At 44.2% G+C, this 13,668-nt stretch overlaps 1 protein-coding gene across 1 annotated transcript in view; it reads left to right on the top strand.

Annotated features, from left to right (window-relative positions):
• Nucleotides 1–13,668, top strand: part of COL26A1 (collagen type XXVI alpha 1 chain) — a 779,433-nt gene that overhangs the window by 200,841 nt on the left and 564,924 nt on the right. Inside the window, exon 2 of the mRNA XM_085649850.1 lies at nt 9,299–9,421. Coding sequence (XP_085505976.1) covers nt 9,299–9,421 — 123 coding nt within the window. The remainder of the gene's footprint in view (nt 1–9,298; nt 9,422–13,668) is intronic.

Raw genomic sequence — 13,668 nt, 5'->3', positions numbered from 1 at the left:
GGCGAGTTCCAATTCCTTCGCAAACTCGGTATTTCGAGTTTTTACGGTAAACAGGTAAAAATTGCCAAATTACAAGTGGAAAAATGCAGGAAAACTAAAAAATAGCTGGAATAGGTGCGGTAAATGCCTCTTTTCCCAGGTTATTCCTCATTCCCCTTGGCAATCCCATAATCACTGATATTTACCACACGCAGTAAATACCTCAAGCCCCGCGTTCCAATGCAAGCAAGGCCCGCTCTCCCTCAGGTGACCCCATCGACTTCTTAGATGAGCAGATAAGTGAATGCCTCAGACAGGAATTTCCGGAAGGAGCAGTCTTTCAGGTTTCAACTAATGCACAGAAACCACATAGCAACATCTAACGCTACGGTGGAAGCTTCTCACACAACCCCGCCCCTTCCGGCCTTAATTTCTGTATGTGTTCTGTTTAAAATACCCGACACACAGCGATGCTCACATTATGCACAGATATTAAACAATGGATGAGGTTAGGGAACAAAAGAACGGTAGGAGTAAATTAAATCGTACTGTTAACACGTATAGTTGTAAAATACATAATTGCTTTGCATTTCTCTAAGGCACAGGAAAAGGATAATAGTTTAGCTATAGTGACAAAGTTGACCCGTTTTCTAATTCTCAGATACAGATACTCTTATTTACAGGAACTTTATTAAAGGATGGATATGCCAACGATTTTCCTTAAGATGTTCGTATTTCGAAATCACAAAGTTGCACAAAACAGTGTAAAGCGTTTGCTTATAATACTCGCTAGAGTTTACCTCCTGAGCACAATGTTCAGGAATAAAAAATATGGCGGAAATGGTCAGTCTCCGATTTGAATGTTTTGCCCCTTTTACTCGATTTAGAAAGTGCATGTGGAGAGCTCTCTTTGTTTTCAGTTGCTGCGACTACGGGTACACCTGGGCTATTTAACACTCTATTTTCACCCTTACAAGACTATTTTTAGCATTACAACGGGCATATTGAGTTTGAAAGGCCAGAATGAATGTTTGGGAATACTCAAAAAGTTGTATGGGTGACCATCACATTCCATTTACTCACCTGTGTAAACTACCCTGGATGCACCTTAATCCCAATCCAATGTCTTAAATTTAGGACTGCGATGATCCTGCTATATTGCCATATTTTTATTTATTTGCCAAGACCCTGGTATATTATCGTTTTCTCTGCAATATTGTGTGGGATTTACATTTGGAAAATGCCACGAATTATAGTTCTATAAATCAGAATTTGAGAATTCCAACCTCAAATCTCAACTTTTTGCCGTGATAGTTGTACCGAACGCTGGAGGTTCTGCGAATGTTCATGTAGGCCAGTGCAATAGTATGACCATTGGCCTAAACAGACGTGAACTTACATGTGGAAGAGCCACTACTGCTGTAATCAGGTCAGTGCTAATGAGTGTGAGAATGTGCTTCATATATGTGATTTTTTTATATATTTAAATTTCTCTCCATCAGCTCCACAAATTAGGTAAAAAAACATAACTGAACACATGATAATGTTAAAGCGCATACATGTAATCAGACAGGAGATTCATTTTTGTGGTTGTTACATGAATTGCGACGCACCATGTATGGTAACACAGCCTCCTTCTGTAAGTAATCCACATTTGGAGATAGCCAATGACTGAAAATCGCAAAAATATTGTAGCAATATACAAAGTCTGACATTTAATTTTGTTTTACTTCTAACGACATTTGGCTGCCGTAGTATCAATACTTTTGCCTTTCAAAGTATTTTATTAATTTTATAAGCAAGTACATTGGCGTTTCTGTTACGAGGTTTAGTCAAACTTAGTTGTTTTGTAGTAATTTTGAATCCTTGAGCAAGAATCATTTTTAGGTCTCTATTATAAACAGCTTTATCTTTCTGTTGGCAAGACCTATTGTCTACAGTACATTGAACAACATCAGAGTGGGCTTTGGGTCAGCCCCGTACTCATGATTGGATGGCTTTGTTGTCTATCTCTCTTTCCTGCCCCTGAGTCAAGGGCTTTTCTCCGTATTCTTGTGTAGCCACTCAGGAGCATTTTGGTTTCTCTGTGCTCTGATAGATCTTTCCACTGCTGATGCCAGACCTTGCTGTGCAGTGGCCGTGAGGGTCAATTTTTTCTCTGGCTCTCCATCCCGCTCTCTATACTGCTGCTTTCTTTCCACTCAGTGACCTCTTACCACCCAACCCTCTTGCTTTACTTTTTAATGATTAATTTTTACTTTTGGTGTCTGTTGCGCTATCAGCGAGTGGTCAATCAAAATGTTGTTTGACCATTTCTCACTGGCCGCCTGTAGGTGCGCATACACACGCATGTGCGGTGGGCACCTCGGAAAGGGGTTTGTTTTCTTTAGACATGTACAGTTGAAAACTGACTTTTGGTACATCACGAAAGAACAAGCATTAGAAATGCAATAGGTCTCGACTTTGATTAAGTTAAAGCCATTTGCTTTGCTAATGGTATTGTATAGCAAAGCAAATGGCTTTAACTTAATAAAAGGTGAGACCTATTGCATTTTTAATGCTTGTTTTAGTCTTTCAGCTGTTCCTACATGTCGGTGCTAGAGAGAGAGAGACCCTGGTGTTTGCGCTCTTTTGGCCATGTCTGAACTGGGGTGGCGTGGTGAGCAAAATAACGATGGATTAAACCCAGATCTGTGTCTGGGGGTGAATGTTTTGCCAATGTGCAACATTCCGTCCATCATCTTTTGTGTTTTGCTGTTCACCCTATGTGGGAAGGGTATGCCCAGACGTGGGTCCCGTGCTCACTACGCCACTGGAGTCAAGCGATCCTGGTTGAAGAGGGGTGAAACCCCGAAACCGGTCCTAGGATGCTTGAGTCCAGTCCAGGGAAGACATGGCTTGGCAGTTCGGACTGGACTGTTCCCATGAGGCACAGGGTCAAGACTGATTTGCATAGGGCCATGTCTGAACTGGGGTGGCGTGGTGAGCAAAATAACGATGGATTAAACCCAGATCTGTGTCTGGGGGTGAATGTTTTGCCAATGTGCAACATTCCGTCCATCATCTTGTGTGTTTTGCTCTTTTAGACTGCCATTCATTCTCAAACTACAACCATAGTGAGGAAGGTATACAGTTCAATCAGTCAATATAGCGACAACCTCTTTCAGCTCTACTATCACCTTTGCATAGGTGGCTTCTGACCTCAAATCAACTCAGCTGTTAATACCTTTATGAATAGGACCCACTGTCAGCCTCCAAGCCAAACATCCATCATTTACACCTGCCAGAAAATCATAAGATAATGCTTCAGATTTCTCTGTGATGAGTTTGGAGAAATTGTCATAAGTAATACCTAGAAAAAGGGTGAGAAGTCCGTATTCGAAACTGAGATTTGCATTAGAAGTTTGGACACATCCACAGATATGTATGGCTGTAGAGGTCCTGGAGTAATAAAAAATACTTCTGCTGCACAACGCTGTGGTCCGTGCCCGTTTTTAGGTCAAGCCTTGCGCTGCTCTGGCGAGACATTATGTAAACAGTAAAAGGGCTTTGGAAAGCTCACCACACGCTTGTGCGTGTGGTCTGTTTTCGTTCAGAGGCTATTCGCCTTTGCGTGCGTCTTTCTGAGAAAGACAGCACACAATTGGGCAAAGGCGGGTGCATGTCCCGCCTTTGCTCCACCCACGGCCTATTGCTTGCGGTTACCCGCAGGGGCCACATCTGTTTTGAATTATCGTGCACAGATGCGTGCGCAATAATGCAAAACAGATGTCTCGCTGTGGCGGGCGTGCGCACGCGTGCGCATCACTCGGGGGCATCACTCGCGTGCTTGTCTGTTGTTTGGACCGTGCATGGAGACTGCGTGAACCGTCCGAAGGCGCTTAGGGCACCGCTTGTTAAACCAAGTTTCTCTAGTTATTTGTAGAGGTTTTGCTTTGTGTTTGTGCTGATTAACTTAATTTCCAGTTTTTAACTATCACGTTATCTGCTCTTCCATTTCTCTAACTCGTGAGAAAGGAGGCGCTAATCTAGTCGCCCTGAAAACATGTTTAATCCCCACAACAACGCTTTCGCATGGATCAGTGATCTGCAGGAGGGGCGGGGCGGGGACCGCTTTGCACGTAGATAATGTGCGCAAGGTTTTCTGCTTGGCATGAGGACAACAAGCTACAAATGTCACCCTGGGGCCCGCGGTGCTGACTGCACGGCACATGTGCTTGTAAACTGTCTCAAGGAGGAGGTTTGATTGCCGTCTTTCTTCTCTGTTCTAGTCCCAGACAAAGGCGTGCTGACCTCCTGCGTGACCTGGCAAGTGCTGGGATTCCCGAAACACATTTCCCCGTTGTGTCCCGGCGCTTAACAAAACGAAAAAGAAGCGGCCTCTGTACGCTTGAATGATGAGATGAAAATAACTGCTGTGCTCGGCGGAGAGGGTGCCGAGTTTCACCTCAAAGTGCGCCCCGGCAGTTTCTTATGCTGCCCGTGTGATTGTTGCTGTTTATTTGTATTTATTTATTTTTACGGGGAGGGGCTCTGTAATTGCCTGCATGTGCACTGTGTTCCCACGCTACTATTGTTTGCGCCTTCGTGTTTCCGATGCCTGTCACGTGCTCTAATTAGCTGGCATCGCTGGATGACTGTTGAGACGTGTGTCCCTTCCCAAAGGAGACAGAGCGCTTGGTGTAAAAGAGCAGGGCAATCTATACAGCGTGTTTGTGTGCATGTGTGGGTGCACGTGAGTGTGTGTGTCTGCATGTGAGTGTGCTGTCATGTGGCCTCCCTTGCCTTCCTGCCCACTTTTCTTTGCTTTTGATGGGGTGAAGGGATGCAGCTTCAGGATAGCAAGTGGTAGCAGTATGTTGGCCCCTTCTCTGTCGGGGTAAGAAAAGGCTCAGGTCACTGGTCATGGCCGGAGGATTAGCGTCAGATCCCGGCCACTATATTTTGCACCACTCCACACCACTTCACTCTTTGCTGAAACAATCAACTCTATTACCACTGCACTCTGTGCCTCTGCACTCTGCACTCTACACCACTCTACTCCACTCTGCTACTCCACTCTACGCCACTGCACTCTATGCCACTCTACTTAAAAGCACTGCACTCTACACCATTGCACTCTACTCTGCACCACTGTATTCTACGCCAATGCACTCTATGGCACTCTACAACACTATACCCTATGACACTCTACTCTGCAACACTCTCCACTGCTGAGCTCTTCGCTACTCTGCTCTGCACTACTGCACTCTATGTACTCTACTCTGCATTATTGCACTCTAGGCCCCTGCATCACTCCATGCTACATGACTGCAGTCTACACCACTCCGCTCTGCACCACTCTACGCCAGAGCAATCTCTGCCGCTCTACTCGACGTCAAACTACATGGCTCTTCACCACTGCATTTGTGCGTCTCTATGCTACCCTATTCTGCACCACTCCACTCTGAACCACTGCATTCTACTATGCACCACTCTAATCTATGCCGTTGTATTGTACGCTGCTGAATTATATCCTGCTGCACTCTATGCAACTGCGCTCTACATCAATATACTCTGCAACACTCTACGCGAATGCACTCTACACCAGACCAATGTACTCTACGCCACTCCACACTACTGCACTCTACTCTATGCCACTGCATTCTACTCTGCAACACTGTGCACAGTGCCACTGCACTCTATTCCACTCTGCTCACCACCACTCTACTCAACTAAACTCTACATCAATGCACTCTATGCCACTCTACACCACTGCACTGTATGACACTATAAATTCCAGCACTGAACTCTATGGTTCTCTACTCTGAACTACTGCATTCTATGCTAATGCACTCTACGCCATTCTACTCTGTATTACTCCACTCGACGCCACTGCCCTCTATGGCACTATATTTTACTCTGCACTATTGTAGTCTGCACCCCTCTATGTCACTGCACTCTGTGCCACTCTACTCTACAGCACTACACTCTATGCCATTGTACCCTATGGCAATCCAATCTACTCCAATCTGCACCACTGCACTCTACTATGCAACACTCAAATCTATGCCACTGCAGTCTACAATGCTGCATTGTACGCCTCTGCTGCACTCTAGGCCACAATACTCTTCAACACTCTACGCCAATGCACACTACACCAGTCCACTCTACTGTACGCCACTCCACCGTATGTGAGTCCACACCATACCAATCTAATACACAACACTCTATGCTACTCCTCTCTACAACACACTACTCCACTCTTTGGCATTCTACTCTATGACGCTCCACGCCACGCTCTACTAAACCATTAATATTTCGCCATGCTAAACGGCAGCCACGCTGGTGTACAACGTGGTTAAAACACAATGGCAAAGACAATAGCTCTTGTAAAGGCGATACTTGTTGGCTTTGCCAATGCTTGTTACATAAGAGGCCTCCTTGGCATTAAGCTTAAAAGTGAACTTCACTGTAGTTCCAACTTTCACTGCATATATGACTTGTAGAATATTTGTGACCTTAACAAAAAGGACAGCCCTCTCTATGTGGACTCCTCTCTCTGCTGCACACTGAACTCCCTGGTGGGGACTGATCAATGTGTAACTGATATCACAAGTGATGACTGAGGCAGGTCCCCATTTCTCTGGATAGACCCATTTACCTCTGCAAAACAGCTACAGCTGCCAATTCCCCTCAATCGGCCACAGCAGAAAGTTTCCATAAAGCTCTCTGTACATTCTGTTTATTTGCCTGCGTTTCCCAGTGGAGGGTGGCCAAACGGTATCAATCGACCGTCTTCAAACTTTGACATAGTTTCCAAAAGGACAATACATAATGGGCATGTTTCCAAAGGCAGGCATGCTGTGCCTAATATTATAGACGCCTTCCCTGCTCGTGGCCCCCTGCTGTGCCTGCCCGCCCATCCAAAATCTTCCAGCCCCATCCCCTTGTGTCTGGATGTCTAGACTCTCATGGCTGTCAGATTTCTTGAGCTTTCCCACACCGCCCCCTGGAGTGATGAGGGACACCGAGCACCTAGCAAGTATGAACTCATATCCCAAGGTCACCGAACCAGCAAATTGAGTTAAATCAATGGAGGCATTTCTGAAAAAACACCAAGCACCCTTGTTACAGTGTTTACATTCTTGCAGAGTTTAAAGCCAGTGAAAGAGCTATTTCTGCCTCATGTCTGTGTTTGATGGGGAAGGTGCTGTGTGCACACATTATGGCCTCGGGTGTTTATCAGAATATCTAAAAGCCAATAGTGTTTGAAAGGTATTTTATACAAGTATTTTGCTGTAGGTGGGTTTCCTGCTCCCACCAGACAAGTGTTCCTAGAGTGAAGAAGCCGAGACTTTCAAACTGCGCCTATCAGCGTCAGCCCTCATTGAATCCCTCACAGGTCTGTTCTACTCGGGTTTATAACACCATGAGCAATAACCTTTAAACAAGGGCACTTTTGGGCATATTATTAATGTCAAACCCAGCGTCGGTGCCTTTCAAAGTCACTGTGAATTCGGGCAGAGTGAGGCATGGGCAAAGGGGGCGGCCCCCACCTTCCAAGTGCCTCCCCCTCTCGGTAAAGTGATAAGATCAGTCAGAAGACTCTCTCGCTCTGTGCCTCCCCTCTCTTCCCCTCTCTTCCCCTGCTTACCTCCACCTCTTTCCCCCCTATCCTCGGCTCCACACAGTTCTTTACCTCCTTCTCTACGTCTGTAGCTATTATTGCATCTGTCTCTCACCACCTCTTCCTCTTTCTGCCTTAATGTTTGTCTTTCTGGCTGCATTGCGTTTCTATCTTTAGCTTGCATCTCTCAACACCTACACCCTACCTCATCTATAGCTCTACTTCCATTCTACTACTACTTCCCTTCTCAGACTCTACTGCATCCCTGGCCTCTGCTCTTCAACCACTTGCTGCTCTCCCACCTGTTTCACTTCCGGGCAGAGGCCACTTGTCCAGCCAGAGGGGTGTTCAGAGAGAAAGATGAGAGCGACAAAGAGGGTGAAGTGATCCAAGGAGGAAAGTATCCGATTTCACCCAGTGGAATGATGACAACCCTCTGAGCAGTGCTTTGACTTTCTCTGGTGCAAAAGGCCAGTTGTAGAGTCCAGTGTATTCACGATATTTAATATTTGGTAATTAGAGCTATGATTTCAAGTGCCATGTGACTATATCTTGATTAATATTATGCACTAACCCACTAAACATCCCGTGGGTCACCCTTTCCATTTCTTTCCTAAAGTGGAATTAACAGACTGCTTTGACACTGAATTTACCATAAAATCAAGTTGTGGCAAGGTAAAGGATAGAACTCCTCAAACAAAAACACCGTAAAACACCAAACGGAAACAGCTTAAAACACCAACCAGAAACACTGTAAAAAATACCAAACAGAAACACCATAAAACACCAACCAGAAACACCGTAAAAACACCAAACAGAAACAGCTTAAAACAGCAACCAGAAACACCGTAAAAAACACCAAACAGAAACACCATAAAACACCAACCAGAAACACCGTAAAATACCAAACAGGAATAGCTTAAAACACCAAACAGAAACACCGTAAAAAACACCAAACAGAAACACCATAAAACTCCTATACTCCAGATGAGGTAAAGGCCATTGAATAGAAAAAGAGACGGACAAGAAAGCCAACCGATCATGAGCAGTGTGCTGACACAAAGCAAACTCTAACTATTGGTATTGTATACAGTAGGTCTTTCCACAACAGACAGCTAAAGATGTCTGTGGACACAACCTAAAAAAGCTAAATCAAACAATAATTAAAAAAATGGCATCATTAATGTATATTTAAACTTTCTTTTGGCTTATTTATCTGGCTGATGACAACCAGATTGTCCTTTGGGGTTTTGTTTGCAGGCCCCTTTACTGAAAAATGTACACATCTATTCAATATTGATTCTCATCACGAGCACCTGAATTAGCAAAAATCATATAATGAATTAAGGTTGTTCGTGATAGGAGGCCACAAGTTGGGTCATGCCAAGGCCCCAGATATCCTTCACATGACAATGGGCAGAGCTCCTATTATTGCAAAGTGCCATAGTGTTTTTGATGCAAGTGCAAGCTCCAGTTTGTGAGCAGTCCATCCAAACAAGCATCCATATTACAGTGAGTTACCATGATGATATTGTTATTTATCAAAATTTCACTGGATTGATCCATGAATGTTTGCATCAGATGCTAGTGCATAGTGCATCACATATTTTGCCTTGCGCTGGGTCACCATTGTTTTTGTCAGTTATGCTTGTTCTGCTGATCTGAAACTGAGAGCTACTAAGAACTAATCCCAAGGTGTTCTCTTTGCAGGAACTGGTGCCAGAACACAGTGACGAGGACTGTTTCTTGCCAGGTGCATAATGGTTCTGAGACAGTGATCCAGAGAGTGTACCAGAGCTGCCGCTGGCCGGGCCCATGTGCCAACTTGCTCAGGTAAGTCTTGCTACACAACTCATTCCATTTGGCAGCAGTTCTTAATTTGAGCCAGTAGTTTCCATACTCGGCACCAGCACTTAATTGTTCACACTAGCACTTATAACAGTCTACCACATGGTGGTGCTGTTTGTCTAATTCAGTGTTGAGCACAACAACAGCTGTTTATTCATTCAACCTACATTTAAATGCCTAATACCTGTCACCAAAGCCATTCTTTTAGCTCTGGGGACCTGGTAGAGACTGAATTGTCACACATGTATGAGTGTGAGGGTTTGTAATTGTGTTGGTACTGTCGTTAGCAACACTGGCAGGGGCAATGGGTGGTGCAAGCTGCATTGGCCTCCTAACTAAGGCCCTGGCACGTATTTGTTTTACAAATTAAGTACTGTTTGGCAGCCCAGGTGGGACAACTGTGAGGATATAGAATAAGGTGGAGGTGGATAAAGAGGTGGTACCAAATAGAGTGATGTGAATGTTTGTATAATTTGTAACGAAGACACTTTGAGCTTTGAGATTTAGGATTACCTGGTAATATCTGATCACTCTAGCCCTGAAGGAATCAGAAACAGCTACATAGAACTGTGTCCATGCCTTCCAAGGTAATTTGTAGGACCTGTCCCTAATTGCCTCTGTACAATGTGCCCAGGCTACATCCTCTATCCAAATTGTGAGATCATACAACTATATCCTGATCAACTACCCACACTCACTCCTGGCACAGCCAGCTTGCGAGCGGGGCAACTCGGCAATTTCCAGAGGGGTTGGAGTCATTGATGGCTGCTTTCCTGAGCTATGAACTGTCGAGCATAGCATAAGACAGCTGGAAAAAAAGCAAGCATTGGGAAAGCCAATAGGTTTTGCCTTTCGGCCCTATTGGCTTTGCCGATGCTGTGCACAGCATGGCAAAAAAGAAGAAAAAGGCACGGTGACATGACAACTATTTTTGTCCACATCGTTCGGCACACAAGCACACATGTACCACCACTCACGTCTGCACCATTTTCCTCTTCTCGTTTACTGTTGTAAGATGGCATATGCCTCTAGTCTAGAATCAGTAAATAATTTCTTTTTTTTAAAGCCCAAAAGCAAAAAATAAATACAAAAAAGGGCCGCGAGGATGGGGAGAAGGAATAGAGTAGAGGGTGGACATAGAAGAAGAAAAGAAGCACACAAGGGAGAGAGCAACACAGGGTGAGGGTGATGAGCACAAGAAAGAGATCACTGACGAGGAAGTTTGGGGGAAAAGCACAAGAGAGAGAGAGCAGCACGAGAGAGAGAGAGTGCAAAATGGGGGGCAAAGAATGAAGGTATTTGGCATGGAAGAAGCACGCAAAGGAGAGACCTGGAAACGCATGCTCTCTATGCAGGGCCGGACTGGCCGGAGCAGGCGTTGGGCATTTGCCTAGGAGGTTGGAAGGGTGGGGGCTGGTTTTGCATCGGCCCCAAGTAACAAAAGTGTCAGTGATGGGGGCCAGTTTTGTTAAGCACTGCACACTTGCACCCCACCCCCCGGGGTGGAGGCCTGTTTTACAAAATTGTCAGTGCTGCGTTGGGTCCCCTATGCTTTTGGGTCTTTTGGGTGCTTTTGGCTTTAGCTGAATGAAAGTAAAGAGTGCCCTGGGGACAACAAAAATAACCAATAGTAAGCAATGGGTGGGCTGTAAGCTGTAACTGTAAGTTCACCTTAGGTCTTTCGCAATAGACCTCTTTCGCTGTATAAGAGTCGAGATCTAAGTAGGAGCGGGGGAGAGACCTCTTGCGCTGGATGAGCCGAGATCTAATTGGGAGAGAGGATGAGGGGGCCTTGCGTACAAAACTGCTTTGGAGCTGGGGAACCAGGTTTGAGCCTCTGCGTCAGCTCAGCATCCTGTGATTCTGGCCAAATCACTTAATCTCCCCGTGAATACCCAAAAATTCATGCTGGTCCGTACTGTGCTGTAGGCGCTAGAGGGGACGAAGAGGGTGACCCTACTGCAGACCGCACCTTATATGGTCCTACGAGGTCCGCGCGCCCTCAGTTGATGTCACTCGCCGGCCCCCGGCCAGAATTCCCTTCCGGTGCCAAAGGGAAGGTCTCCAGCCCATGATGCCACTAAAGGCGCCCCCCGCGACATGCAAGTACGCCAAAACAGTTTCCTTGTGTAACGTAACTGGGGCTCATGTAAAGCGCTCCAAAACCTTCGGGTCGAGTTCGCGCTATATAAAAACCTGCAACAACAACAAAAAAGTATGTGGACACTCTTTCATCTTTGGCTGGAATGACTATTGCAAGGGTGTCTATTTTCTAAACGAACCTGCAAAAGTTGTTAAATGATGTGATTGGTGTGATACTTGATGAAAGGTTGCTGGAGCTGCACATTACTGGCTGCTAGTGCTGGCCCTATTATAGTTTCATCTGAGAATTAACCCCAAGTAATTGTCTCTTTGAAAAGTTTTCAGCACTTTTTGTTTTCTCTGTCAGGACATTGCTTTTTGATCGTAGCCCATCAGCATCTATCAAGGTCACCGCCCATTGTCACTTTTAATCATTTGTGAGAACTGCTATTCCTATATCCGTGCTAAAAATGCATCTGATTTACAAGTTAAAATTAATTCCAAGTGTCCTTTTCACATTTGTATATTTGTATGTGTGCTATTTATTTTATTTTGTATTAGTTTAGCCCTCATGCAATCAAGAGACTGCTTTAGAGTGTTAATGAAAATATAACGCGATCAAAAATGAGAATCAGCACTCATGTCTCACGTGGCACTTGTTTAAAGTAAAACAAATAATTAATGTACTATTTCTTAAATGTAAATTCATTTCTCGCTTCAAACAATCACTGCTTTGAAGTGACAAGCAAACGCACATCAGCACATGGTTAGTATAAAAATACATACAATGTATTCATATTTTTTTTATTTTTTTTCTATTTTAATCTTTGTTTTTTTTTTAATTTGTTTTATCATTGGAGAAATATTTTATCGAGTAACGTACCCAAATACATACAGATAACTTATAAAACAGTAAGAGATTTGTTTGCAAATGTACAAACGATAGCATATATTCACAGTTTTTAGAAAGAACATTGTAATAAAAACTTCATAAAATGTTTGACATTATATCCTATAAAAATAGGTTTTTATTGATATATTTTAAGAAAAATACAAGGCATGATCAAAAGAAAAGAACATAATTTAAGTTTTGAGTTGCAGAATAACAAAATTGACTCCGTATTGGGGACGTTTCCAAATTTAAACAGTGCTTAATTTGAGCCCGACTGCAGGTGGTGCCCAACAGCACTAATTTTTTAGGTCTGGCCTTGCTATCGCGTAAGCGATCGCAAGGCGAGACTATAGTAAGGGGCATTTAAAAGTGCTCCGAAAAGCGGATTGCATGGCGAGCACGCGCACAATCACGCGCATCGTGCCGCCATGCAATCTGTTTGGCATCGCACTTCAAAGGGTCCGCTGCCCCGCCTGGAATGCACGCCCCCGCCAAGCGCGCGCGCCGCGCTCCGCCGGGCTTGTCTTGTTAAAGATAGGGATGTTCTCAATGGAGCAGTCTGCTGTCTGGTGACCTTGTGAGGCTGGATTAAGGACACTAAAAGGTGATGGAGTGAAGGGTAAAAACATGTAATTGGGGCATTATTTTGCTATCGTTTTCCAAAACATTTTTGCAATTGGAGTCACAGGACTCAGAATATGCAGATGTTGCAAAGATTTTCTCTGGAGAAATTCCTGTAACTCTCGGAAATACTACGATTACTGCCCATATGCCATAGAATTTTCTGCAAGTTAATTTCCATGTAAAAATTGCACTTTCAAGCCCGTTTTGGATAGTTATGAGAAAATACAGATCGACAAAAGCTAACACTTTCAAAATGCGGAGGATAACGTTTGTAAATTTAAGATGTGAAAAAAATATTTTAGCTTTAATTCGTGGTTTACAATTAAAGTTTGTATATCTCCAATTATATGAAATGGCTAACTTTGCGCATTGTTTACATTACTGTTTTTTTATGGGTTCCATAGTTATTGCATGCTTGGACTCCATAAGTGATTGGTCGTATGCCAGGAAGTATGTATTAGAAAGAGTGTCTTTGGCCTTCATACTTTAAATATGCATCCACACTCCTGCATGTTGCTTGCAGTCTCACTTAACATCAAGAAGGTGTGGCTCGTGCCGTGGCACAAGCTCATATAATCTGAGGGAGTATCCCTTGGTGCTCCCATCCTTTCCTTTTATGACATCAAATAAAGTG

This window comes from Triturus cristatus, chromosome 3_2 (assembly GCF_964204655.1).
Source record: "Triturus cristatus chromosome 3_2, aTriCri1.1, whole genome shotgun sequence".
Classification (NCBI taxonomy): domain Eukaryota; kingdom Metazoa; phylum Chordata; class Amphibia; order Caudata; family Salamandridae; genus Triturus; species Triturus cristatus.
This window is presented reverse-complemented; position numbering and strand designations above follow the sequence as displayed.